Source organism: Alternaria alternata, assembly GCF_001642055.1.
Source record: "Alternaria alternata strain SRC1lrK2f unplaced genomic scaffold CC77scaffold_33, whole genome shotgun sequence".
Taxonomy (NCBI): Eukaryota; Fungi; Ascomycota; class Dothideomycetes; order Pleosporales; family Pleosporaceae; genus Alternaria; species Alternaria alternata.
Genome location: NW_017306222.1, coordinates 99,685 through 124,610, shown reverse-complemented (window position 1 = coordinate 124,610; position 24,926 = coordinate 99,685). Strand labels below are relative to the sequence as shown.

Below are 24,926 nucleotides of genomic sequence, written 5' to 3'. Positions count from 1 at the left end.
TCCCGGATACAATGGAATCATGTACTGTGGACGATAATCAAATCCAGTCGTCCCATCCTTCCACGTGGAGGTCTAGAATCCGAGCTGCCACTGATAGCTTCGCCTATCCACTGCCTCCTTCGAGGACGTCAACCGAAACGCCACGTAGGCGACGGTACTACATCTGTTCTGAAATAGATTCCGGAGTTTACATGCCGTCGGGTCCATTCGACAGAGTTTCAGGTCATCCTACATCACATCATCGACCCGAGGCACCATCAAACCCTGCATCCAATCTTCCGACGTCACATTATCGTCCCCAGGGACTATCGACCCTTACTTTCAATCATTCCCAGATACCATCGAACCCTTTCGAGGATCCCCAATATGTGATCGGCGTAACCGTACCGAAGAGACGGCCAATGCGCGAATGGCAGGATGTCCTGGAAGATCAGCGCTCTGATGCGTCTGCGGGTGCAGTGAAGCTGAGATATGGCAAGGTCTACCTCAGACGCCAACGAAGTCGCGTCCAGGCTGTGTTCACAAGCGCCAAGAAGACTGGCTGCGAAAGTCAGCAGCGAGCTGCATCAACTTTGCTCAAAGGGCAAGGTACACACCTTGGGCGTGACACTATGCGAGGACTACAATGTCCAGACTGTCGGCGGGAGATGAAGGCCAGGTCGCTTGCGAGGTGATCTGTGAGCTGTGAGCTGGCTTGACGCCAGTGGTTTCTCGTGTACTACAGTTGCAAAGCTTGCGTTCGTTCGTACTCGTCCAGTAATCAAGACTTCTTCTAAGCAGCTAGCGATATCCTGATGCGTCTGACTGCGGGTGATGATTGGCAAGATCTCGGTATTTCTCCATTTGATAAGCACGGTTGTTCGCTTGGAGAAGACACCCCTTCGTATTGTATAACATACGACGATTAGTACGAATAGATCCGCTATTGCATCGCCACACTGAACTAGTGCTATCGAGAGACGAATGTTTGTTCGACCGAATCGAGGCTAAAGTGGCAGCAAGAGAGGGCAAAGAAACAAGCTGCGCGCTGCAAAAAAAAGTTTTATCGTATTGGAACAAAAAAGGTCGTGCCCGGGTTCGAACCGGGGTTACCAGAAGGTTGATAGAAGTCAAAATCTGGAGTGATAACCACTACCTGTATTGGCGGTTAGACAGACTTCATGTTAGAACGAGTTGGGTCAACGTACACTACACAACCATGTTGTTCTGTTTGATGCCTTTTGATTCTCTTGTCACGCATATATTGCCGTTTGTGTGTGTCCATGCGGACAGGTCGCGCTTTTTTAGTTCAGTGGTTTCAACCTCGGGCGCAACTGGGTGGCGTGTGGGGCCGCTGAGGTTTACGAAGCGGGGCTTAGGCAGACACACGTCAATTCGTAGTCCAGCCATCGCGCACGCTTTGGACCTGAACACTGTCAAAGCTCACTTCTGCCCTGCTCATAATCCTCTGCGAACGTCAACTACCCCGCATGCTGCAATGTAGGGTCGACATATTGTGAAGACTCCGCGACGCTGTTGTACAGCGAGCCCTGAGGCAGTTTCAAATTCATCGCGACGCTCCCTCACCAGACTTACAAACTTGAGCCTCTAGACCAGGATGACGTCGCGAAAATCTGTCTTGATTGCTCGGGTACAACACAACCTTACCGACTGGTCTCCATCAAGGAGAGCAAGCGATCATGCAGGCCGCGGACAGCTAGCAAAACAAGATTCAGCCTCAAATGCACGCAGGGGCCGCCCTAAATGATAAGAACGGACGGGTATCGTATCCTAAACTGAGTGCCAAGACGTACGTCAGACAATGGTAATTTGTAGCAAGCATCGTGCCTGCGACACATTATGTTAAGTAACAAGGAAGAGCCATGTACCTTCAGGCATATTTACGCGACCTTCGATATTCGCTATACAAGCCGATTGCACGATGACCATCCATATTGATACCTTCTCCGCCAAGGCCACCTTCGATTTTAAGGACAATGAATTGGCTACCAGCGGGCTGGAGTGTGCAGAAGTTGTCGATAAAGATGATGGTGATGGGAGGTTCCGCGGCCAATCGAACCCGATTCTCAAGAAAACTTTGGTAGATGTACACCACAATCTCAGTACGTTGAAGAATGTCAGTTGGCTCCCTGGAGTTGGCGATATATACAACGGTACGCCAGGAGGAGGCGGCGGCGGCGAGGGCATTGCCATTTCCCATCCATACGAGAGTAGGCACTGCCTTTCCCCATGGCCCTCTTCCAGCTTAACACGGAGAGGAACTCCAATGCTAGACAAAGGCCGTCAGCCTGAAGGTGCAAAAGACACTCGACGTAGTGCACTCCGACGGCACTGCGATTTCTGGGATGCCGACCAAGATGGAGTGATCTACCCTTGGGACATATTCATAGGATTCCGCAAACTCGGTTTCAACATCGCCCTATGCCTATGGGCAGCGGTCACCATGGCTGCATGCTCGTCGTACAGCACACAGAAATCCTTTCTCCCACATCCTTTGTTCGCCATTTATCTCGATAATGTCAATCGCAATCGGCATGGAAGTACTACTGGCGCGTACGACTTGGACGCTGAACTGGACACACGGCGTTTCGATGCAATCTTCGAAAAGTACGCCAAAGGCAAGGACTACCTAACATGGCGAACTATGTACGGTGTGTGGGTAAGTTGCTGTTGTAAAAACTTCATGCGAGACATACACTGACTTCGTACCCCCCTCCTACAGGCAGGTCAATGTTGCGCAAACGATTTCTTTGGATGGTTTGCTGGAGGCTTAGAATGTGGGTCATAGCGCACGACCCCAACAAATTATTCTGCAATCATTAACGCTCGATAGGGATAGCAATGTACATCCTGCTTTGGCCCCAAGATGGTCGAATGCACAGAGACGACATCCGAGGAGTATACGATGGTTCCATCTTCTGGAAAATTGCCGAAGCTCGCGCTCAAAAGTTGCAAACATGAGACTCTAAGCAGTGGAGAAGACCTTGTTTAGCTAACTGTAACATAGTAATCATAAAAATAGAATTACCTTGTACAAAGGACAGAGCGAACTATTACAGCGACAATAAGTGTTTCATTGCAGGCTGCATTAGCTGGTTGAGAGGAAGCCTTTGAGGAGCATCAATCACTCGCAAGAAGTGAATCTAGCCACTAATTGCGTTGATGAAGGGGTATGGCTTACAACGCTTCATGTGCACAGGACGGGATGTTAAAACTACTGTTACCACGTGGGTTGCAGTAGAATTAATATTGGAACGTCTACGATTGGCTTCACTGCGAGGACACACAACCCATGGAAATCTATGAGACCGAGATCTGTGTGGAAGGACTACGATAGGCTTGCGACGTGACGAACTTAGACATTTGGACGCAAGCTCTTCTCAGCACCACTTCCACTCTTAGTTCAATAAAGAGCATACGATACGAAGCACTGCCATCAAGTCAACTGCCCTCGACAGAGGATACAATTTTGGCAGATGCAGCTACGAGGACGGCAAACAAAACCCAAGCTCTGGCGCTTACTATTGACGAGACGAGTCAGCAGAACCATCATGAGCGGAAGGTTGAGCGGAAGTAGAGTAATATCTTCTCTAGGATACTTGGACCATTAGGTAACTAAAAAGATTGAACTGCATAGTTCTGAGATTGAAGACGAAGTAATATGTGAAACATTGTCACCTTCATAATGTAATAGGGCTTAATTTAGAGATGGTCGGAATGGTAATTCTTAGAACCTTGGCAAGAAGTCATGCGAGGTTCGCTCATTAAGTTCATATCATGTTTCAAATCTTGACTTTGCTAATTTGTGTACTCTTTTGTTTTTACATCTAGATTTCGTGTCCGCAAGTTGATAGGTGCATCTCTCCCTCCGCAGGCAGCGTCCATCTGGGCTCAACGCCGATGATACCGCGCTCAGTAATCATGCTTGCGTTAACTGGGCTCTTGGGGATGATTTCCTCACCCCTGGTAGCCAAGATCGAGAGTACGTGCGCAGCAGCCTTAGCGTTGATGGTCAACGTCTCTGGGTTGGGGTTGTCAATGGTGTCGCAAGCCTGGTGGTAGCAAGGGTCCTGCTCGACACCTGTTCCGGTGTGAAGACCACCAACAGGTTTGCCGATGTTCATAAAGGATTGGTAGTCACTTCCACCAGTGAAGCGTGCTGCTGTGACATTTACGCCTTCCTTCTCGAAATGCTCAACAAAAAGCTTCTCAATGGCAGCTGATCCTGGGGCACCGGTGAGGTTGAACGTGCTGCCGTCACCATCGAACACACCAAAGTAGCCGCGGGAGACCATGTCAAAGTTGAGGTATGTGAGGATGTTGTTGGCCTCTGTGGCGTTCAGATTCTGTGTGTAGTACTTGGATCCAAGTAGACCGTTTTCTTCAGCACCCCACCATGCGAAGCGTACTTTGTTCTTGACACCGAATCTCCTCAGTGCCTTGGCGATCTCGAGGATCAGCGTGCTGCCTGAGCCGTCGTCGTTGATACCAGCACCAGCCTGAACACTGTCGAGATGTGCGCCAAGCATGATGACGTTGGTTGGGTCGCCATCTTTGGTCTCGGTGAAGACGTTCTGCGTAATGCGCGTTTCTACGGTTTGGGTTTGCTGGAAGTACGCCTCAATGGTCTCGCCAGCCTTAAGGCGAGCAACCAGGGGTTCCGCATCGGCGAGGTTGATATAGCCAGTGGAGACGTATTCAGGGTTGGGGTTGGATAATGTACCGCCAGTAACATTTGCTGTGTCGCTTGCGTAGATGATTACGGCAGAAGCGCCGGCGGCAGCGGCAGGCTTCATGCGCCCAGCAAGGGTTGTGCCATCGGGGCATGCTCCTCGCTGTACCAAGACGATCTTGCCTTCGACATCCAAGCTGTCGTAGGCTTCGTTTGTGCAACCTTCAGCTCCTGAAGGACCCAGGACAAGCGGCAGCGTCAAACCTTCCGGAGTGGTGGATGGCGAGTATGAAAGTCCAATAACGCGGTAGGAACTGTTGCTCACGCTGAACTCGATAGAATCAACTCTGTTGAAAAGAGCAGGAAAGTCCTGAGTCCATGTCTTGAAATGTGTGTTCTGGGTTTTGGCGAGCATGTAGTCAACAGATGCAGCATAACCTGGGAGACCGAAAGCACGATTGCCTCCATTTGCTTTTGCGATGGAGTCAAAGGCCTTGAGGTTGCTCATCAACCTGAGATGGTCAGTTTTGTCAAATTTTGTGACTTGGAGATCTTACTTCTCAGTTTTGATCTCAGCCTGGATGGGGCCAGATGACACTAAAGGCCGGGGTCGCACAGCAGCAAATGCTTGGGCAGCGCCCGCGAGAACGATAGCACTTGAAACCTTCATCTTGGAGTTTCGATTGACCAGCTCCAGTAGCAATTATGAAAAGTATGCAAGTAATATCTTGAGGTGGTAGCCGAGCTCATATACACATGTTCCCCGCCACTTGCTGTTCCGGCCTCCTGGGCATATGCAGCTCATTTGTGCGCGCGACACCGTTCCTGGCCCACTCTTATCATGGCCTTGCAGGTACTGTGTCCGGAAAAGAAGGTAACAAGAGAGTAGATCGTTCTTTGCCAAGTTGCCAAGGGGCGGACATTGATACCTTCCCTAAGGGCGATAGACTGGCTTGGCGTGAAGGTTAATATCGCCACGGATGTTGTGTCTTCTACCCGAAAGTGACGAGAACAGTCGAGATGCTCAACATGTTCTTAGACAGCTGGTTAAAGAGACGCAAGCTTTGCCAGTGAATATGGTCTGCTCCATGGCTCTTGCGTAGTGTTGGTATTTGGGCTCGTTCAAGTGTCGATCCAAGAAGAAACTGAATACGAATTTAGGATCCGAGGTATTGCATAATGATGCAGGTGTAGTACCCTCGGTTCAACCTGGTACAGTTCTACCAGATCTTGCCTTGACGACGGGTGTAGGGAATCCTGACCATGAGTGTAGCGAGACCAACATATATAGCTCGCAAAGGGAGCGAGTACCTGAATGTCAGAGTCCATCCCTGGGCGCGTCCAGTTCTTCCTGAACACAATATGTATAGGGAAGCACACTTAGTACAAGACCAGTATCGAAGAAGAGTGAATGTGTAAGCATTAAGATTATGAGATGAAGCTTTATATCAACGAGAACAAGGATTCAACTATTACCTTTGGCCATGCAATAATGGCGCCCTCTCGCTGTCTCCAGCAGTATCACTCCCATTAGCATCGTCGAGTTGCTGGCTTTTCTGGGCCTTTCTGTCTCTCAAGACAAAAGAGAGGCCCATGACTAGCAAGAAGCCTTGCAGGATACCCGTAAAGATGAACAGGCCCCATGCACTCCAGCCCCCAGGTCCCAGCCTCGCATAAAGACTGGCTGCAAAGACGAAGCTCCCCGGTGTTTGTATGCACATCATGGGAATAGACAAGCTGCCAGTTTCTTGCAGTCTCCATGTCATGAAGATCTGAGGGATGTACTGTATTGCAGCGAGGACCGTGGCAAGCAAGCCGAGGAAGTTGGCCCATCCGCGAACGTGTGAAGGAAGCGCGTATACGAAGACGACGGAGCCGATGAATGCAACGACGAAGAAGGCGAGCGACACACCCAGAACGAGCACTGCTTCTTTCCATGTGGGCATGTCTGTATCCTGTCCTTCTTCTACGTCTGGTGAGGAGCCTCGAGGGAAGAAGATGAGAAAGAGTAGCATACTGCTGGTTGTTAGAATCTGTAGTGCGCTCAACGGTTGATCGGGACCTACATGAAGAAGAAACAACTCCACTGCACACCGATTTGCACTATGCCGAGCATAGCGGCTGCGCATGGGAAGCTACCAATTTCTTTGCAGCATCCCATGTCCCTTGTGCTCTCCGGTAGAGTCAAGATGTTGGCGATGCTGGCCGTCCCAGACACAGTGCCCAGCAGGACAAACATGGGGCTGAGACCACGCGATGAGCGACGTGCTATGATCTTATAGTGTTGTGGAAGGTACGATACGAGGATACCGACGACTATGAAGCTAAGTCACGGGGCGGTTAGTTGTGTTTACTATGCGGCGCACCAGGTGAGCTTACACAGATACGCCGAAGTTGACCAAGTCGGGATACGCAAGTTCGGTACATCTTGGGTCGTCGGGATACATATTGACAGGACAGAATATTATGGAGGAGGGATGGCCGTTGCTACATTTGCTATGGTTAGAAGACAGAGGTGACGGTCGCCGCCTGGGGATGCAAGCATGTGACGTAGGAAGGAGCTCGCTCGCACGCGTCGAGTGAACGCGGAGGAGGCGGCTAGCCCCGAGCGCTCCTGCCTCGGCTGCGCGTACCTGCCGCATCAACCATGGCCGACAGATGATGCTACAACAATCATCAACCCCATGATCCCCCGGATTCCCCGTCCTTTCCACAGGCCGACATGGAGTTCCTCCCAGCACTCCAGCATGGCATAGACGACCTCAAGCCCTCGCTCTTCGAACTCCTTTCCGAGCAGCAACTCGCATCGCTCCTGCCCCCATCGCTGCGCTACCTCCTCGCCATCACAACACCCCGATATCCGCGATACCTACTTCCCATACTCAATTCCTTCGATGAGGTCTACGCGCTGCTTATGCTGCTCGTCGAACGCCACTTCCTGCGCACATACGGCGGATCCTTTACCGAGAACTTCTACGGTCTCAAGCGCGCTCGGGTGCTGAGAGTGCGAGGAGGCGAGATACCGCGAGCACAACTAGGTGCATCTGACAGCGTGCGCGAGGCTGTCAAGCTGGGCAATGGCGATATCTGGAAGAATCTTGCCGTGCTCGTTGGCCTGCCGTGGCTGAAGAGGAAGTTCGACGAGGGCTACGACGTTCACGCTGCGCATGCGAACCTCCTGGGCCCTGGCTACAACCGGGATAGAGAAGGATTACAGGTCGGAGCGACTGTCAAGGAGCGACTGATGCACTACTACAAGTGGTTTCTACGGAACATATACCCCAGTGTGAATGCCGCCTACTACTTCTCCTTGCTGGCATTCAACATGGCATACCTCTTTGATGGCACAAAGTATCACTCGCCCTTCATGTGGTTGATCGGTTCACGGATACGGAGATTGGGCGAGGCAGACCACAGGGCGATTGAGATTGCAACCGCACCAAGAAAGGTTGGGCCTGCGCGGCCTGGAGAGGGCGGATCCATCTTCTCACCAAGAAACATTGCGAGGAGCATCGAGCCGCGGTTGTTGAGCTCGCTAAAGATACTTCTCCCGACCAGTATCTTTGCGCTCAAGTTTCTAGAGTGGTGGCATGCTTCAGACTTTGCCCGACAGCTATCGAGGAAAGCCGCTGAGAACATCGATCTCCCACCACCGATACTACCATCCCTTCCACCTTCTGCAAAGCAGCAATCGTCGAAGCAGGCAGAATCCTCCGAGAAGGCGCGTCCAGCATCGTCTTTGTCAGACAAACCCCAACGAATCGACCCTCCGATATCCTCAACCACCCTCCTCCCCATCCTCACCGTACCTACACCACCCTCATCAGCCTTGTGTCCGATCTGTGTTACACCCATCATAACTCCAACAGCCTCACCCACAGGATTCGTCTACTGCTACACTTGCATACACCGATGGGTTGGAGGTGAGCATGACCGCCAGCTCGCCTTCATGGAGGGTGCCGCAGGATTCCGAACGGGAGACGACGGGGAAGCAGAAGACGAGGGCTGGGGCAGGGAAGAAGGAAGCCGTGAAGGAAGATGGGAGAGCGGTAGAGGACGGGATGCTGTGACTGGAAGGAGAATCCTGGGAGGTACTGAGGGTTTGAGGAGAGTGGTTGTCTAATGTTCTTTTTGTACAATGATCATACCCTTTTAGCGAAATGATTTCCAATACTAGCAATGACACAATGCTTCTGGACCTCCAGAACCTCTGTTGTCGATCAATTCTGTTGTTAGGATCAAGAACTACATCTGATCGAGGTTGGGACTGGCATTTGGAAATGATGATTATCTGCCCTTCGGTGTGTTTACGTCCATGAAAGACTTTCTAGCTTTGGTATTGAGGTTGGCCCTTGAATGCTATGGTACTTGATGGCGCGTTCAAAATTGTACATCGGCCTTGTACGACCCATGGATCCGGTCGCAGCCTCATACGCTTGTGCATCAGTGCTGAATGATAAGATCAGCATGAGCCGATGATATCCTAACAACACCAATCGGCCCTGATCCTGCAGCACCACCAAAGGAATATAATCGTGCAGGTTGGAGTCACGACATGCGCCTTTTACTGCACTTGTCATGTGTCAAGCTATCTCGGCAAGGCGAAAGGGCGGAAGCTAATGTGCAAGTCGCTTTTTTCGCTTGTAGCTGCCGCATTAGACCATGCCGAAATCTGTCAGCCAATGCGATAGTCATAATGAGTGTTCATATCAGTCATTCCCCACTCTTTGACATTTTGGTAGTCCTGCCTTCTACACTTCTTCCTCTTCTTCCAACCACCATCCATATGCCATTGAGTGGCACATTAACTCAAGGTCGGATTTGAAAGCCATGGCCCCACCAATGATACCACCGGAACAGCCGGTCAATGACTTTGCAAACGATGTCGCATCACAGATGGAGGGCTTTACCCAGTCGCAAGATATAGCAGAAGAAGCCATTGCACGGGATCGTGAAGAAGACAACTCGGCGTCCGAAGATGATAACGATTCTTCCTCGGGTTCGGATACAGTCAGGCAATATTCCATGATAAACTCTTATCGCCGGCCTTCCTACGTTAACCCAGGATCACGCGGTACAGCTATAATGTCTACCAGCGTACCTGAAAGGAGTCACCTACCAACGTCATGGAAGAAACACAGTCATTTGTCGAAGAAAGAGAGGGAGACCGTGCGAGACGAGGAGCGGAGCCTGCTCCGCGATAATCATTTGATTCCACCCAAGCATCCAAGAGCTGGAAGCGAAGGACCCTTTGACCGAGTACGATCTAGGATGTCTATTTCGGGGCTACGAAAGGTCAAGAGCACTCCGGACGAGGAGAGCGCAGTGGAGTCACCTTCTGAGCGCACGACGCTACTCGGAGTGTCAGAAGGCGATCCAAGCCAACCATATGGGGGCCTAGACTCACCAAAAACGATCAACAAGAAATGGAACGAGGCGGTTGCAGCGGGAAAGATCAACACAAGTTGGCAGCGGGAAGCAAAAGTTTTGACGAAGAGCTCCGCACCGCTCATCCTGACCTTCTTGCTACAATACAGCTTGCCAGTGGCGAGTATCTTCACAGTCGGGCATATCGGCAAAACTGAACTAGGAGCCGTGAGTCTGGCCAGTATGACTGCGTCCATAACGGGCTATGCAGTGTATCAGGGCCTGGCTACTTCACTCGACACGTTGTGTGCGCAAGCATACGGCTCTGGGCGTCCTCACCTTGTCGGTCTGCAACTGCAACGCATGTTGTACTTTCTGCTTTTGATTACCATCCCGATATCACTCATATGGGCTTTCGGCACACAGATTCTCTCGCTTATCGTTCCAGAGAAAGAGACCGCACGCTTAGCCGGACTGTACCTGAAGGTTCTTATTGCTGGAGCACCTGGGTATGCAGCTTTTGAATCTGGGAAACGCTACGTACAGGCGCAAGGTATCTTCAGCGCGACCATGTACATTCTACTTATCTGCGCTCCACTCAACGCTTTCTTGAATTGGTTCATGGTCTGGCATCTCGGCTGGGGGTTCATCGGAGCACCCATTGCTGTCTCGATCACGGAGAACGTCCTTCCTCTGCTGCTCTTTCTCTACGTCAGATTCATTGACGGATACCAATGCTGGGGCGGTTTCGACAGAAGAGCGCTAAGAAATTGGATGCCCATGGTGAAGCTTGCGCTTCCTGGTCTGGTCATGGTGCTTGCAGAATTTCTAGCTTTTGAAATCCTGACACTAAGCTCGTCATGGCTTGGTCCAACTGAACTTGCAGCGCAGTCTGTACTCGGATCCATTACCGGTATTACTTTCCAGATACCCTTCCCAATGAGCGTAGCAGCCTCCACACGCATCGCCAACCTCATTGGAGCTACACTAGCAGTTCCAGCGAAAACAGCAGCTAAAGTCGCTGTCTGTGCCTCAATCGTCGTCGGCATCTTCAACCTCCTACTCCTTTCACTTCTTCGTGAGGCTATACCTCGCCTCTTCACACCCGACGAAGAAGTCATTGACATGGTGGCAAAGCTTCTCCCATTGTGCGCCACCTTCCAGGTCTTTGATGCTCTAGCGGCCAACTGTAACGGCATCTTGCGTGGCTTGGGTAGGCAGGAAATTGGCGGCTATGTTGGACTTTTTGCCTACTATGTCGTTGGTATTCCAATCAGCTTCGGTACTGGATTCGGGTCGCCGCATTGGGGTCTGTATGGACTTTGGAGTGTGAGTCTCACTAGTCATACCACCATCGGACTACACTAACGTATTTTAGGGACCAGCGATTGCACTTGGTATCGTGGCTGCCATCGAAGGCGTTTTCATATGGCGGACCAGTTGGGACAAAGCAGTAGAGGATGCCAAGGTGCGAAATGCCGCAAACTAAGTTTGGTTACTACAGATATATTCGTATCGCTGCATAATATTAGTTGTCACAGCTAGACGGATCCTCGATCACCACAAAACGCAGAGACACATTCTGGAAACTCGTGTAGTCTTGCGTTACATACTTTTAAGTAATACATTGATGTGAAATGAATGGTGGTAGGCTTCGGAGAAGCTTCATACTGGACACGAATGAGTGGCCGAGTTATACTTGCTCGCTATAACAGCGTTCGTTTTCGGTAACGACTGCCTTTGCCTCATAAAGTATGCCTGAAAGACCTGATTCTCTTCTTATCTTCACTCTCAGTCAAGAAGCTTTTGGGCCCACGCCGCGCTCTCATACCAAGCGCGAATCCTCTTGCCAAACACATAGAGAGGAAGTGCAGCACCAGTAACAATGGCGGCTGCCGATGCCAGCGTTCCAAAGACGGCCATAGGCCCATCGAATTCGAGCCAACCAATCATCGGAGTCAGTCCTACCGTGACAGCGCCTGCTGAGATCATGTTGATGGAAGAAAAGGCCTGGGCGGAGTGCTCAGGGTGACAGTCGATGACATACGCGATGGCAATTTGTACTCCAGCGACACTACCCATGTTGGTGACTGTCATCCAAACAAGAATCCAAACTAGAGGCAAACTGTTTTGGAACGACGCGCCCACACCGATGAGGCCCGCCATAGTGATTGGGGTAGAAACCAGGAGAAGTACGAGACGGAATTCGGGTTCGACCATGCCTTTGCTTGTTCCGTTGTGGCGCGCCATCAGATTCACTGAAGCATCAGACATCCAACCAAAGAATGGCCCAGACAGTAGGCCAGCTACAAAGAGGGGTAAGTTGGTCAGTCCGATCTGACTGGGTGTTAGATCGTATGGGGGAGAGGATAAGAGGATTGACATGAAGGTTGACATGCCAGCAAGGAATAGGAAGACCGTAGTGTTCAGGAAGCAGCTGTAGAAGACAATCGGCGAAGTGATGAGGCCTAGGGGCTTGATTATCCCTTTGAAGAACGACTTCTCTGATAGTCTGCCACGGGACAAGACTAGCCTCTCATTGTATGTTTGCCTAGGAGGTCGAACAGAAGACTTGAGATCTTCCTCGTCATATTCGGCGCTTAGCTTGTCCGCCTGAACATGAATTGTTGTGACATCGTCTGTTTTCCGTTTGAAGTAGGCCGACTCGAAGATTGTGAGGTAGAATACCGGGATCAGAGCAGCGTATATGAAGGCAGTGATGAGGAAATTTGCCGATACGCCGAATGCGTCAGTAACGAAGCCAGCAATGATTTGACTGAGAAGGATATTATGTTAGTTGCTGGTACGATTACAGGATATTGTTGTGGCTCACCCAACTTGCGCCCCAGAGTTCAACATCAGATTCCACACAGCAATAGACCGACCTCGCTGGTGAACGAAGAATACATCGCTGATGGTCGCGGTAAGGAGTGTAAATAGGGGTGCCGAAAAGAGACCCCCAGCTGTTCGAGCAATAGCCAGCATAGGAAATGTTGACGAAAGATAAGCAGCAAAGTTGGTTAGAGCAAGTAGAACGACGCTCCATACGTAGAATGGTCTTCGCCCCCAGACATCCGTTCCCGCCACCGCAACAAAGGCTGCAGCTGAGGTCCAGAAAGTCGGTGCTGTAAGGATCCAAGTAGATATGTCGCTCTCATTGCTCTGAAACTGCTCAGTAAGAGGCTCCAACCCTGGAGTGAGCATGGTAGTGGTTCTATGACAGATGAGCATAAGTCCTGATTAGATCAAGTAATTCGGCGAGATCTTACGCATTGGTGACTGCAGAGCCGAAAGCAAGGATGAGGAGATGGAGGCATTTCCACTTCAAACTCCAGTTGAGAGGATCGTTCGGGTCATCACTGGGCTGCGGGGAGAGTACGATACCGCCACTTCTCTTAGAGTTATCGAGCTCGGGTACTTTATCGTCGCTTGTGTCCTTGACTCCTAATCTGGAAGTGCCTCGAGGGAATGCTGACCGTCTACTCTCTAGTACACCCCACCCCATCGTTAGCAGCTTGGATGTCGGAATGAAGTCGATACGAAAAGGACGGCCTGCGTCTCTTGAATACAGAGATTATCTTAGTCAAGTGTGAAATAAAGTGATTGAATGAGGAAAAGCCGTCCAGCGGTTTGCCAAAACCAGTAGGCAACGAAGCGAAAAAATGTAATTGTAGAGGTAGACGAAAGAAAAGTCGAGAGCCAGTCTGCAGAGCAAGTGCAACTCGTAAACCACGATGATATACTTCCTGATCCACAAAGCTGTCGTACGCTGCCCAGCCGGGCGTTTTTGTCAATCTGCAAACACGTTACGCATCTGACAGGTTGGAGTAGGCATAACTCGGTCATTCATGGTGCTGTGACATGTCGCAGACTAGTCTCGCAGACACTTCGAGAAGAACATGTGTGAACCCTACTTCAGTTTGTTCCACAAATAGAAATAATCTGGAGCCTTATACGTGCACCTGGCGTGTTGACTTACGTGGAAACGGTTAAAGGTGTTTCGAGTGAGCCTCAGTGAGCCTCAGTAAGGAGATGCTGAACGAAGTGCCGAAAGTCCGCAAGCGCCGCGCGCTAGAAGGCCGAAAGTGCGGGGAGACACGCCACGCCGTACACGCCACAGTTCACCCAACGCTTAACCTTGGCTGTCGCAATTCAGCGTGTCAAGTTTCGAGCCGTCGAAAGCCCGAATAATCATTGTTCCCCTAGATCCAACTAACGAAAACTCAAGTACATGTACGCTACTAAGATACATGGCAGATGACGATGCCACCAGTTGTCTACGTCGCCGGAGCCAGTTGAAGCCCCGAACTCACTTCTATGAAAAGGACACGAGTAAGCAATGAGCTATGATGTGGAAGCTAATGTTAATACAAGGCTCAGAATGCGGGGTCAGGCCGAGATCTGTTCCCCGAAGCTTCAAGTCTCAACCTCACAACCGTCACCTAGATCAAATGTCCTGTCCCGCTCGTCTGTACCCTTTGCGCAAACCTCAGAATCACCGTGTGCCTATCCCTAGATGGAAACTCAGCCTGCCAGACCATATCGAACATGTCTTTATATCCTATGTTGGTGTCGAGCAACATGAGGATAGTGATATAGCTACTCAAGCGAGAGAAGAAGCTGTTTCTATTATTCAGCACTGGTTCGAGCAGAGTGCCGCTCCAGAGGCGGTGGAGTATTTCACTACGATAGATAATTACAGTCGTACTGGTGCTACCGTATGGGTCTACTATTGGAGTGATCGAAGGCGGCGTGACCGTGTCGTTGGATCGTTGAACCTCAAGGACATACATCAAGAAGTCTCCACCGCCGGTCGCCCACTAATCGGCTTATGGCACGAATGCTTCACAGCACCAGTATCGCGCCTGGAGACCAACTACTCTGGTCTCGATTATCTCCCCGGTCTAGCAAGGTTACCAGAAGCTAGCACCGAAGAACACAATCTCTCAACGTACTGGGGCGCGGCTCGAGATCGCATACCCGATTCAGCCCACGACCTTTTCCCGCGAGCTGCCGACTTGCCACGTCCTGATCCAATCCCAAATGGTGTTGGCCAACACCTCAGGGGCACCAATCATGCGAACATGGTCCACATCCGTTCCGGACAGTACTGGGAGAACTGCGGCAAAGAGGAAGCAGATTCGTATGAGCAGAAGCTGGAGCCGACTCTGAAGCAAGGCCTTAAATACTTACACGAGAATTCAGCGGAGACGGGGGCACTCAGTATCCAATATCTCCAGAATGAGGATTTAAATTCCAATGGCAGCAGCAGTAACAGAGAGCCGCGCAAAGAATCGTGTGGCGCGGGGTTCTTCGCCAATTTAGAAGACCTTGAGCACTGGGCTAAGAGCCATGCATCGCATCTGAAGATCTATGGAGGCGCACTTGCACATTACAAAGCATTCGGTGATGAGAGAAGGTTTCGTACATGGCATGAGGTGTGTGTGATCAATGAGGGGGACGCTATGTTTGAATATGTGAATTGCTTGCCTGATACAGGAGTTATCGCATCCGTACCTCTTACAAGTGTAAATATATAGAGTCGGACGCAGTATCCAAGAAAAAAACTCAATTTTCTGTCATGCATATCATGCACTCTAGTGTGTTGACCGTCCGCAACTCTCAACTCGCCAGTCCCGAAATGATAACGCCGTAAGAATGCAAATCGTGATCTACACGCAAATTGGTATCGTACGCATCTCACTTCTTGGCCCCAGACCTGGCCAATTTTCGCATGAAAGCGTTTTGAACACCCTTGGTGCCCTTGAGTTCCTTGTTTCTGCTCTTGTTGACTTCCATGTACGCCATGGTCTGACCTCCAGACAACTCGGAAAGTGTACCGGCTGCCCTTCTCACACCGTTCTTCTTCTTGTTGCCCTTGTTGGACGCATATTTGGTACCGAACGCGTCACCCTCGATCCTCTCTTCCTTGGCGTCTTCTTCACGAGCGAGTAGGACGTCCATAAGAAGCTCTCGACGCTCCTGTGGTGTTGCGAACGCCAGTTGTGAGAAATTCTCTAAGCCTTCGAGACGAGTGATGACCTTGAAGGCATATCCTTGATCGACTAGGAAAGCCTGGCGCTTTGACGAATAGTACATCTCGTCTGTATCCTTGGAGACTAGCGAGTAGAAGAAGGCATTGAAGCCTTCGTCGTTCCTACGCTTCGCCCTCAGGATTCTGCCCAGGCGTTGTGCTTCTTGACGACGAGAACCGTAGTGAGAAGAGATTTGTATAAGGCACGTCGCCTCGGGTAAATCCAGACTAGTGTCACCAATCTTGGACAAGAAGATAGTGTTGACAAGCTCATTGTGTTGAAAGTTCTCCAAAATACGGAGACGTTCTTGTTGAGGTGTTGCGCCGTAAATGTATGCCTTGCCAAGTTTACGTGAGTATTTCTCCAACGCGTAGACGTTGTCAGAAAAGACGATAATCTTGTCTCCTCGTGACTCGTGGTAGTTAATCAGGAACTGACAGGCTTGGAACTTCTTGGGATTCATGATGGAGAGTAGTGCACGCTTTTGTAGGGACGAAGGCTTGAGCCACTCTGTGTAAAATTCGGGTGTCATCTGGCACCAGACTTCAGCGCACTGGACCTTGGCAATATGGCCTTGTTCTGATAGCTCTTGCCAGTTAGCTTCGTACAGCTTGGGTCCAATCAGGAAGTTGAGGTCATCGATCTTGTCATCTTCTCGCAGTAGTGTAGCTGTAAGCCCCAACTTTGCGTGGGACGCAATCTCATATGTGACCTTCTTGAAGATGTTGGCGGGTACAACGTGCACCTCGTCAGCAATCAGCAGTCCCCATTCTCTCTCACGGATAAACTGCATAACCTTCTCGGCATCGTGCGAACGTTTCCTAGCGTTACTGATCATAGAGTAGGTGCTGATGATGATACCGGCCTGGCGCGGGAATCTAGTCTTGTTATCTGCAGTGAAAACGGCAACATCCTCTGGATTTATGTTGGACCATTTGATAAATTCAGCTCGCCATTGCACGACTGACATGGCGCTCGTGCACAGGACAATGACTGATTTCTTGACACCACAGGCGGCTGTGATGCCGACCAAAGTCTTACCTGCACCACAAGGCAACACAATGATACCTGAACGCGCTCGAGAGTTTGAGAACATTTTACTCAAAGCCTTTTCCTGGTAGTATCTGATCTGTGCATGGGGCTTGAGATCGATTTCAAGGTTCGGGTTGGTATCGTCGTTGTTGAAATCATATTCTTCGGTGAGCGGCAGGCCAATGCTTCGGCAGCGTTTGACGACCTTTTCGCGCTCCTCGCTTCTGATCTGGAACGAGTGAACTTGGGCAACTTCGTCATCGTCATCGTCCTCTCGGAGCGTGGCAATCATATCGCTTGGTGGCGGATTCTGGGCAGCTTCTGGCTGTTGCTGCTGTGCCATGTTGTTGGCACCAGCAGCCAACTTTGTACCTGGGATAGCCATCTGTCCGATCTTAGGTGCGGCCTCCTTAATGAGCCCATCCGTTGAGTCTGCTCGGCATTCGGCGACTACAGGGTCGCGGAGAAGTTTTTGAAGTATGGCAGGATCCTCACTCTCGATGTACGATAACGTCTTCTTGAGCACGATCTTTGCCTTGCCGAAGGCGGAGGTAGACTTCTCGACGAACTGTACAATAGCGGCAGACAGGGCTGTCTTGGAATAGCGGTCGAGCTTCTCGATGATTTCTTGCTTGGAATGGCCAACACTGACGGCGGCGAAGAGGCTGTGGGTGGTAAGTTGATACTCATGCATCTTGGAGACACGCGACTGCGGCTCGGCGATGTTGATCAAAAAGTCCTGAGCTTCATCGAAGAGAGGATGAAAAGACTCGAGGATGATGCCACCCGCATCGTTGACCCAGAGCGGGCGGTTGTAGTGGTCAGGCTTGAGCGGCGCGCTCCACTGGTCTGACTTTCTGAAGAGATCGGCCGCCGCATCTCTAACCCGTCCAGCGCGCGCCCGCTTTGTCATGGCCTTGACGTCGAACTCTTCCTTGAGTTGATCGAACGTCTCCTGGTCGCTCATGGGCCCCTCATCGTTGTCGTCCCAGCCATCTTCGGCCTCGGCGTCTGCTGCAGTCTGCGCGAGCTTGCGTTTGGGTGGCATCGTGGCGACTGCCTGCGTGAGATACCGGTGCAGAGGGACAGGCGGATGGTGAGGCGATGGGATTGTAGACAGGCGATATCGACGAAGAGCGGTTGCTGGTGAGGTAGTTGGTGGCGGAGGCAGTAGGCAAAGGAAGAGGAAGGCGCAGCGGTGATTATGTAATGACGTATGGCACCTGCATTTCTGGCGTCTTGGTTCTAAAGACACAGTCAGACAGGCTGGGGCGAGGGATGACTATGCGAGTGCGAGACGACGGCGACTAGCAGCAAGGCAGGTCAGTGGTGAACATTTAGGTTGTAACGCGCCCAGACGCGAAAGCATGTGAATAGCCGGCGTTTGCTAGGGGGGCCCTGCCGACGTCACTCTCGGCGAGGCTGTTCTCCAGGGCTGCTCACCACCACGACTACCGTGTCTATTCCCAGCACATAGAATGCGCACATGAGGACGTGACATGCTTCCCAATGGGTGCATCCGATTCAAAACTCTCCTTCAAGCAAGGCGTCTTTCGCCTGTCTGAACCCAAGCAAATCCCTGCCGATGACGCTTATTGGACTGGCGTATGCTCTGCTCGTTGCTCTCTATGCTGTTGCTGTGCTGACCATGGCGCCAGTTCTGGGAGCTACCCGAGTCGACTGAGGATGTCTTCTCGCTCTTCTCGCCCGCAGACATTCGCCGCACCCGCGACAACAACCTAGCTAATCTCGAGACGCTCATCCTCGCCGTTACCTCACGCCTCATAGTCCTGCGCAACCACCCCTCTTTCCCTGACCCTGAGCTAGCGCCCGAGCGCGATGCCCTCAACTGCATAAGGGTCCTGACGCGACTACTGCCCTTTCTGTATGAGGCCGACCATCTCGAGACATGGGAGGACCACTTTTTCTGGGCTGCGCGGCGGAAGCGCAGTCGGCGGGGCCAGCTGGTGCGAAGCGAGGTCATCTTCGACGAGGCCGACCCAGAGCAGACGCCCACAGAGAAGGAGCCCGAGTTCGAGAAAGCCAAGCCGCTGGCCGAGGAGATTATCGACACGCTGATTGACCTTCTCTTCTTCTCCGAATTCACTCTTCCCAAGGTCACAGCAGGCAAGAACAAGGTCACGTATGCGATATGGCAGAGTGGCGTAGGTTGCAACACGCCTGTCGCCTCCACCAAGGAGTTTGAGAGCAACCGGACCGAGATCCTGCGCCTGCTGCTTACTTTGGCAAGCAAGTCCATGTACATGTCTGCGGGTGTGCTCCCAGTCAAGGGCGTCAAGGCCATTACATATATCGCGACGTGTCCAGACAAACAGGTTGTCCTGTCCGTTCTCTGCTCCCTCCTGAATACCGTGAGTGTATCGCACGCTATCTTGTGCACTGCTGACCCCCGCAGACCCTCAAATACAACCCCGCCACATGGCGCGTGCCATATGACCACGTCGTCTTCAAGGACCAGAGACAGGTCCTGGTCACATATTGCCTACAATTACTTTTGGTACTGATCCTGTACCCCATACCTGAGTCTGGCAACGGTCCGGCACCCAAGAATTTCTTCCGCCATTTCCTTGGCCGTCTGCACCGTCCTCAAGACTTCCAATTCCTGGTCGACGGTATGACAAGGATACTGAATCAGCCAGTATGCGACATGTCTAGAATACCACTTTCCTTTTGCTGACATAGTATAGCTCCAAGCCAACACCTCCTACCTTCCTGGCAGCCATAAGTCACTCACATGGGCACCCGAGATGATCATGCTCTTTTGGGAGGCTCTGCAGTGCAACAAGCGTTTCCGTTCCTTCATCATTGATACTGACAGAGCTCATGATTTCGTCGTGCTGGTGCTTTACTACGCCATCGACCAGCGCAACGACCCATCAAAGCAGGGTCTTGTGCGTATGTGCATCTTCGTACTCCAGACATTGAGTGTTGAGCCGCAATTTGGCAAGAGCCTCAATAAGACATTTGAGGGACAGGAGTCGCTTCCGGCTAGCATACGGATACCCAATTTCCACGGTACCTACGCCGACTACGTTATTACGGTGAGTACGACAATGAAAGACTATACATCTGCTAATTGTGTCAGTCCATTTATACCCTACTCACAACTGGCAAAGGCAGATTAGACGCCATTTATCCTGCGTTACTCGCAATCCTCAACAACATTGCGGCCTATGTCCAGAACATCGGGCGCGCCTCGAGCTCTAAACTGCTCCAACTGTTTGCTTCCATGTCATCTCCTAGTTTCCTTTTTGCAAACGAGAACAATCACACTCTTCTGCACTCACTACTAGAGGTTCTTAACGCCATGATTGAACATCAATACCAACACAATCCCAACCTGGTGTACGCTATCGTACGATCACGGAAGAGGTTCCAGGCGCTAAGAGATTTCACCTTGGAAAGCGGACAAGAAGAGATCGAGCGGCAGAATCAGCAACGTAAGGAGGGCGGCGAAGACCTCACTCGCACCAGCTCTATCGATAGCCTCCGAAGTCCCACAGTAGCCCGGACACCTACCTTGGGCAACGTACCAGAAGAGGACAGTGCTTTCGCTATTGGCGATGACGATGACGACTCGGACGCGGAAGATGCACGACCCTCAGAACCATCAAGGTCTCCCGTACCGTCGCAGTCGGGCGCTTCCAGAAGTGCGTCGATAGCATCATCTGTGGAAGACTCTGTACCGTCCCAGGTAAGAGGTATGTCAGAGAAAGCAAGAGGCAAGATGCCAGTAGGCCAGCCTGCTTTCTCCCGGCAGAACAGCATGACCAGTCTACATAGTGCAGCCGGTCCGGCCTTGGCTACCAATGAGTTCTTCACACCATCTGTCCCATGGGTAAGTGAACTCAACCTCAATAACAGACTTATCTAATCTTGTTCGCAGCTGGAAGGATGGCTTTCGGAGCTACCGCTACATACCATTCTTATGCTGATATCGGAGCTCGGTCCCAAGATGCCTAGCTCAGGCAGCTCCAACGACACGGCAGAAGCATTGAAAACTATTCGCGAGACTGAGATACGCGGAATTGAACCTTCGCCTATCAGGGTACATCTCTTTGAATGGTCAGCCTTATCTTTGGGCTGGTACGAGTCGCTACTCTGGGGATTCGTTTTCGCGGCCGAGATGCTTGTAGCCAAGGGTACTGCCGGGGTTTGGAACAACACTAGCATAAGATTGTGTAAGTAATGCCCATGTATGAAGTGCATGTGAGACACGGACTAACTTCGCACACCTACATTTAGTCAAGGTTCAAGAAGTTGGGGCTACAGCTCCTTCACTACTACAGCCAAGAGGGGCTGTAGATGCGGTAGGGAGCAATCTTGTGCAGCGAATTGGCTCCCTCAACTTGCGCGGGGTCACAAATCAAGCTGCGCAACGCTCCCCAGCGAGCAGCGGTAATGCCGGCGCCAACACTGTTAGGGACGTGTAGCGACATGTCACGACCATGCTATTCCAGCCACATGGCAAAAATTGGCCACAGCTTCTATCATCATATTAAAGAGAGCTAGTTGCACCGTGAACGCTGATTGGTGTGCCTGAAATGCAGGTTAGGCTTTTTACCCCAATCGAAGCCTGACATTTGCCGATCATGTTTAGCCCGGCTGCACAGCCACAACACTCGCCACACGTCGGTAGACTAGGGATAGATAACCAACAACAACGGATGAATCTCTATGAGGCGCTTCTAGATCTTTCCCATGGTTTGACAGTGAAGCAAAACGCGCAAGCTCTAAGCCGTCTCTGACGCGCCTCGGGACGATCTTATCTTGATATGCCATCGCGACAAGTGATAGTGTTATGCGGAGGTACGTTATGGTTATGTAGTGCTTCCACTAGCTAGTGGTATACATTCTACTTCTCCGCACTGATATACCCTTTGATCAATCTTTGGTACCGAGTCTTTAGCGAAAATTATCACGGCCTGTTTGTGGGAACAGGGTGTTTAACAACCAGATTAGGATATACATGACGCTCCATAAAGGTACGTGCACTATACTCTTAGCAAGATACCATGTGAATAATATCGGCAACAGATTGGAAAAAGAATAACCTCGATCAAGCTCTAAGCCCGTATCATGGCGGCGCCCCACGACGATGAAGCCATTACCACGTATAGTATGCACGTGCGTATATCCTTACCTTTGGTGTACCAATGGGCAGGTTGGCCTAATTGCGACATAGGTATCTGCCAAGTACCTTGAGCTTACGAAGAAAAAACTTGAGTTGACGCGTTTACCGCGTGAACTTGAGTTACCGAACGAGAGGAGATGGGGGCAGGGTACACCGAAGAGTGTGCTTGAGCCGCTTTTAGACTTCTGGTATGTTAGCTTCTACTTTTTCAAAATTGTACTTGCGTGTAGGAAAAAATCGAGAGTGGGATCCGCAAAGACGTGTATTGCTGTACTGCGATGGAAAGATTATGACTCCTATGAGAATCAGGACTTACCACTACACGATCTCACAAGCATTATGATGGATCCACCTCACTTAGAGAACAACTAGCTGTGTTGTCTCTCGCATCGCACATGAATTCCACACCAAACATTCCTTGAAACTAACAATCTCACAGGCTAGAAGGCTATGACTGGCGCGCCGCCGAATCCCGCTTCAACTCCACCCTGCCCCAATACCGCACGACCATCACTGTGCCCTCTGTCGCCCCTCCTACCGCTACCAAATCGCTACGCATACACTTTGTACACAAGCGATCCAAGCATCCCAACGCCATCCCTTTACTTCTCTGCCATACATGGCCTTCTTCGTTCATAGAGATTCAACGCGTCATTGACGGATTAACAGATCCGCATTCTCTACCAGGGTACGGCGACAGCCCACAACAGGCTTTTCATGTCGTCGCGCCGAGCATACCGGGTTTCGGATTTAGCGATGCCAGTATGGAAGAGGAATTTGGGTTGCACAGAACGGTGGAAGTATTTCAGAAGCTGATGGGAAGGCTGGGGTATGCGCAGTTTGTTGCGCATGGAACGGGATGGTAGGTAGGATGCTAATCAGTCTGAGATGTGGTAGCTAACGAACCTTGTTAGGGGCTTCGGCATCTGTCGTGCACTGGCGCTGAGACATTCAAAAAGTTGTTTGGCAGTGCATACAGCGAATCCGTCGTTTGACAAGCCAAAGTTGAAGAGTGGAGCCATGCGGTATTTCAAGTACCGTGTTGCTAAGTTGACAAAGGCAAAAGTGCCGTTGCTGAGCTTTGGTTACATGCCTAGTGAAGTGCAGGCTCCATCACAGAGTATGGCCGAAAAACACCTCGCCATACAGGACGGGATGTATGACGGTGAGCCGCTAGGGCCTACACTGCATCGACTCTACTCCCTCCGGCCGCAGACACTGGCTTTCTCTTTGTGCGATTCACCGGTTGGGTTGCTAGCCGCTCTGCTGGATGTCATTCATACGAGGGATCTGCCACAGCGTCCGCTCTCGTCGTCCCGATCGAGGAGTCCGTTCCTCTCGCCTGTTGAGCTGGAGATGCAGGGTGGCGACGAAGAGCAAGAAGAACAGGACGAGTTGCGTTCAACATCTACGGAGCGACCCGGGGATACGACGAGCCCGGGAAGAGCTGAAGGCGATGGGAGAAGCTATACGTGGAGCCCGACGGAGGTACTAAACTTTACAATGTTGCAGTGGTTGCCTGGGCCTGAAGCGGTACGTTACCTTTCATTTGTTTGACGCGTGGGTGTTGAGAAGGCTGGGGGTACTCGTGCGTGACGCATATTTGCCGCTGGAGACCTGTCCAAAGCTACAGTGGCTCGTTTTTGAGATTTTCTTCATGGTTATTCCTGCTGACGTCCTCCCGCAACTAGGCTCTCCGCTGGCTCCGCCGCGCACACATGGACATGCAATCCCCCTCATACCAAACCTTCACAGGTACTCCCCTGGGCATCTCCACTTTCCTCCCTCCCAACAGCAGTAACGCGACACCGCTCATGTGGGGTGCGAGCTCTTGGGACATATCCTGGGTGAAGCGTCATGCCGGTCGCCCTGCGACGTTACCAGGCTTCGAAGCCCCGGATGCGCTAGTGCTAGATCTGAGGGAGTGTTTCGCAACGATGATGGACAGAGGGAAGGTGAAGTTGGAGATGCCTGTTAGGGAAAGTTAGGTTGTAATGAGTGTTGATTGAAGATATAGGTATATCAGGTTTGTTGTATGCATTTAGAGCTGAAGGCTGGATGGCGTGCATGGTGTTTCGGCCCGTGGCCATGGGTTGCTGGGAGGATGCTTGTTGGTTGCAGGGGCTGTGCTGATGCAATAGGGTCTGGCATCCTTATGGCGATGTGATATACATGTATATGCAGCTCTCTACGATTGTTATTTCGGGCGATATAATCAAGTTGACTATATCAAACCACGCATGGTTTAGCGTTAGTTGTGGTGGGCGGTCTGTTGCAACGATGCGGCTGGGATAGCTTGGTGAACGAGATTGTAAAGGAGGATGCAGCATATGCCCATCGGGTACTGGGTGAGGGCGTAAGGCTGTGCTGGTAATATCAGGTACCAAAGGTACTACGTGTAAAGCCGCAACGACGGACGGCTAGACCAGGCAGGGTATAGCGCGGATAGGGGATGGTAGCATGTTCCCTGATGCATATAACGGCAGCCGATCATGGCAGCAACACAAGTCGGACCTTCTCAGGTCGTGTGTCAGGCACACGGTGGCGGACGCAATACCCGCAAACGACTTGGCTGAGTCGGGTGCAGTGGCAGGCGGCGGGGCGCTCCAGCCACTTGGGACAGGCGGTGACGTCCTGATGCGAAAACACCGCACTCGTTAAAAAT

The 24,926-nt window shown here is 51.3% G+C and overlaps 8 protein-coding genes across 8 annotated transcripts; 5 read left to right on the top strand and 3 right to left on the bottom strand.

The window, feature by feature from the left end:
* Positions 1–1,921: 1,921 nt before the first annotated feature.
* Positions 1,922–2,961, top strand: CC77DRAFT_1067104 (caleosin domain-containing protein; the record flags this gene model as incomplete). The annotated part of the gene is made up of 3 exons (XM_018528955.1): positions 1,922–2,659; positions 2,723–2,777; positions 2,834–2,961. 3 exons carry the CDS (start codon positions 1,922–1,924, stop codon positions 2,959–2,961), a joined length of 921 nt encoding a protein of 306 aa, XP_018379710.1.
* A 755-nt stretch (positions 2,962–3,716) lies between these two features.
* Positions 3,717–7,239, bottom strand: CC77DRAFT_1001572 (Zn-dependent exopeptidase). The gene is made up of 6 exons (XM_018523156.1): positions 7,052–7,239; positions 6,739–6,996; positions 6,149–6,688; positions 5,443–5,455; positions 5,230–5,342; positions 3,717–5,184 (listed from the first exon to the last, which is right to left on the bottom strand). Exons 1-6 carry the CDS (start codon positions 7,117–7,119, stop codon positions 3,828–3,830), a joined length of 2,349 nt encoding a protein of 782 aa, XP_018379709.1. The 5' UTR covers positions 7,120–7,239; the 3' UTR covers positions 3,717–3,827.
* A 155-nt stretch (positions 7,240–7,394) lies between these two features.
* CC77DRAFT_1035719 (MATE efflux family protein) lies at positions 7,395–11,528 on the top strand (the record flags this gene model as incomplete). Its single annotated transcript, XM_018526956.1, has 4 exons — positions 7,395–8,786; positions 9,004–9,008; positions 9,487–11,368; positions 11,418–11,528. 4 exons carry the CDS (start codon positions 7,395–7,397, stop codon positions 11,526–11,528), a joined length of 3,390 nt encoding a protein of 1,129 aa, XP_018379708.1.
* Positions 11,529–11,830: 302 nt separating this feature from the next.
* On the bottom strand, positions 11,831–13,243 carry CC77DRAFT_949175 (MFS general substrate transporter; the record flags this gene model as incomplete). The annotated part of the gene is made up of 2 exons (XM_018535239.1): positions 11,831–12,815; positions 12,873–13,243. 2 exons carry the CDS (start codon positions 13,241–13,243, stop codon positions 11,831–11,833), a joined length of 1,356 nt encoding a protein of 451 aa, XP_018379707.1.
* Positions 13,244–14,490: 1,247 nt separating this feature from the next.
* Positions 14,491–15,579, top strand: CC77DRAFT_1035717 (hypothetical protein; the record flags this gene model as incomplete). Its single annotated transcript, XM_018526955.1, has 1 exon — positions 14,491–15,579. The coding sequence occupies one exon, from the start codon at positions 14,491–14,493 to the stop codon at positions 15,577–15,579; it is 1,089 nt and encodes a 362-aa protein (XP_018379706.1).
* An 80-nt stretch (positions 15,580–15,659) lies between these two features.
* CC77DRAFT_568745 (TFIIH basal transcription factor complex helicase XPB subunit) lies at positions 15,660–18,398 on the bottom strand. The gene has a single exon (XM_018532252.1). It carries the CDS (start codon positions 18,152–18,154, stop codon positions 15,740–15,742), a length of 2,415 nt encoding a protein of 804 aa, XP_018379705.1. The 5' UTR covers positions 18,155–18,398; the 3' UTR covers positions 15,660–15,739.
* A 217-nt stretch (positions 18,399–18,615) lies between these two features.
* Positions 18,616–21,560, top strand: CC77DRAFT_1067096 (hypothetical protein; the record flags this gene model as incomplete). The annotated part of the gene is made up of 7 exons (XM_018528954.1): positions 18,616–18,711; positions 18,765–19,478; positions 19,523–19,765; positions 19,815–20,168; positions 20,213–20,965; positions 21,014–21,308; positions 21,373–21,560. The coding sequence occupies 7 exons, from the start codon at positions 18,616–18,618 to the stop codon at positions 21,558–21,560; spliced, it is 2,643 nt and encodes an 880-aa protein (XP_018379704.1).
* Positions 21,561–22,191: 631 nt separating this feature from the next.
* Positions 22,192–24,422, top strand: CC77DRAFT_1054961 (alpha/beta-hydrolase). The gene is made up of 5 exons (XM_018527825.1): positions 22,192–22,254; positions 22,313–22,449; positions 22,701–23,123; positions 23,176–23,794; positions 23,953–24,422. Exons 1-5 carry the CDS (start codon positions 22,207–22,209, stop codon positions 24,247–24,249), a joined length of 1,524 nt encoding a protein of 507 aa, XP_018379703.1. The 5' UTR covers positions 22,192–22,206; the 3' UTR covers positions 24,250–24,422.
* Positions 24,423–24,926: the final 504 nt, after the last annotated feature.

Coding starts and splice junctions, on each gene's coding strand:
- CC77DRAFT_1054961 (XM_018527825.1), top strand. CDS start 22,207: ATGGCGGCGCCCCACGACGATGAAGCCATTACCACGTATAGTATGCAC. Junction 22,450..22,700: donor GAGCCGCTTTTAGACTTCTG/GTATGTTAGCTT, acceptor ACAATCTCACAG/GCTAGAAGGCTATGACTGGC. Junction 23,124..23,175: donor GTTGCGCATGGAACGGGATG/GTAGGTAGGATG, acceptor GAACCTTGTTAG/GGGCTTCGGCATCTGTCGTG.
- CC77DRAFT_568745 (XM_018532252.1), bottom strand. CDS start 18,154: ATGCCACCCAAACGCAAGCTCGCGCAGACTGCAGCAGACGCCGAGGCC.
- CC77DRAFT_1001572 (XM_018523156.1), bottom strand. CDS start 7,119: ATGTATCCCGACGACCCAAGATGTACCGAACTTGCGTATCCCGACTTG. Junction 6,997..7,051: donor GTCAACTTCGGCGTATCTGT/GTAAGCTCACCT, acceptor CCCGTGACTTAG/CTTCATAGTCGTCGGTATCC. Junction 5,185..5,229: donor GCTGAGATCAAAACTGAGAA/GTAAGATCTCCA, acceptor TGACCATCTCAG/GTTGATGAGCAACCTCAAGG.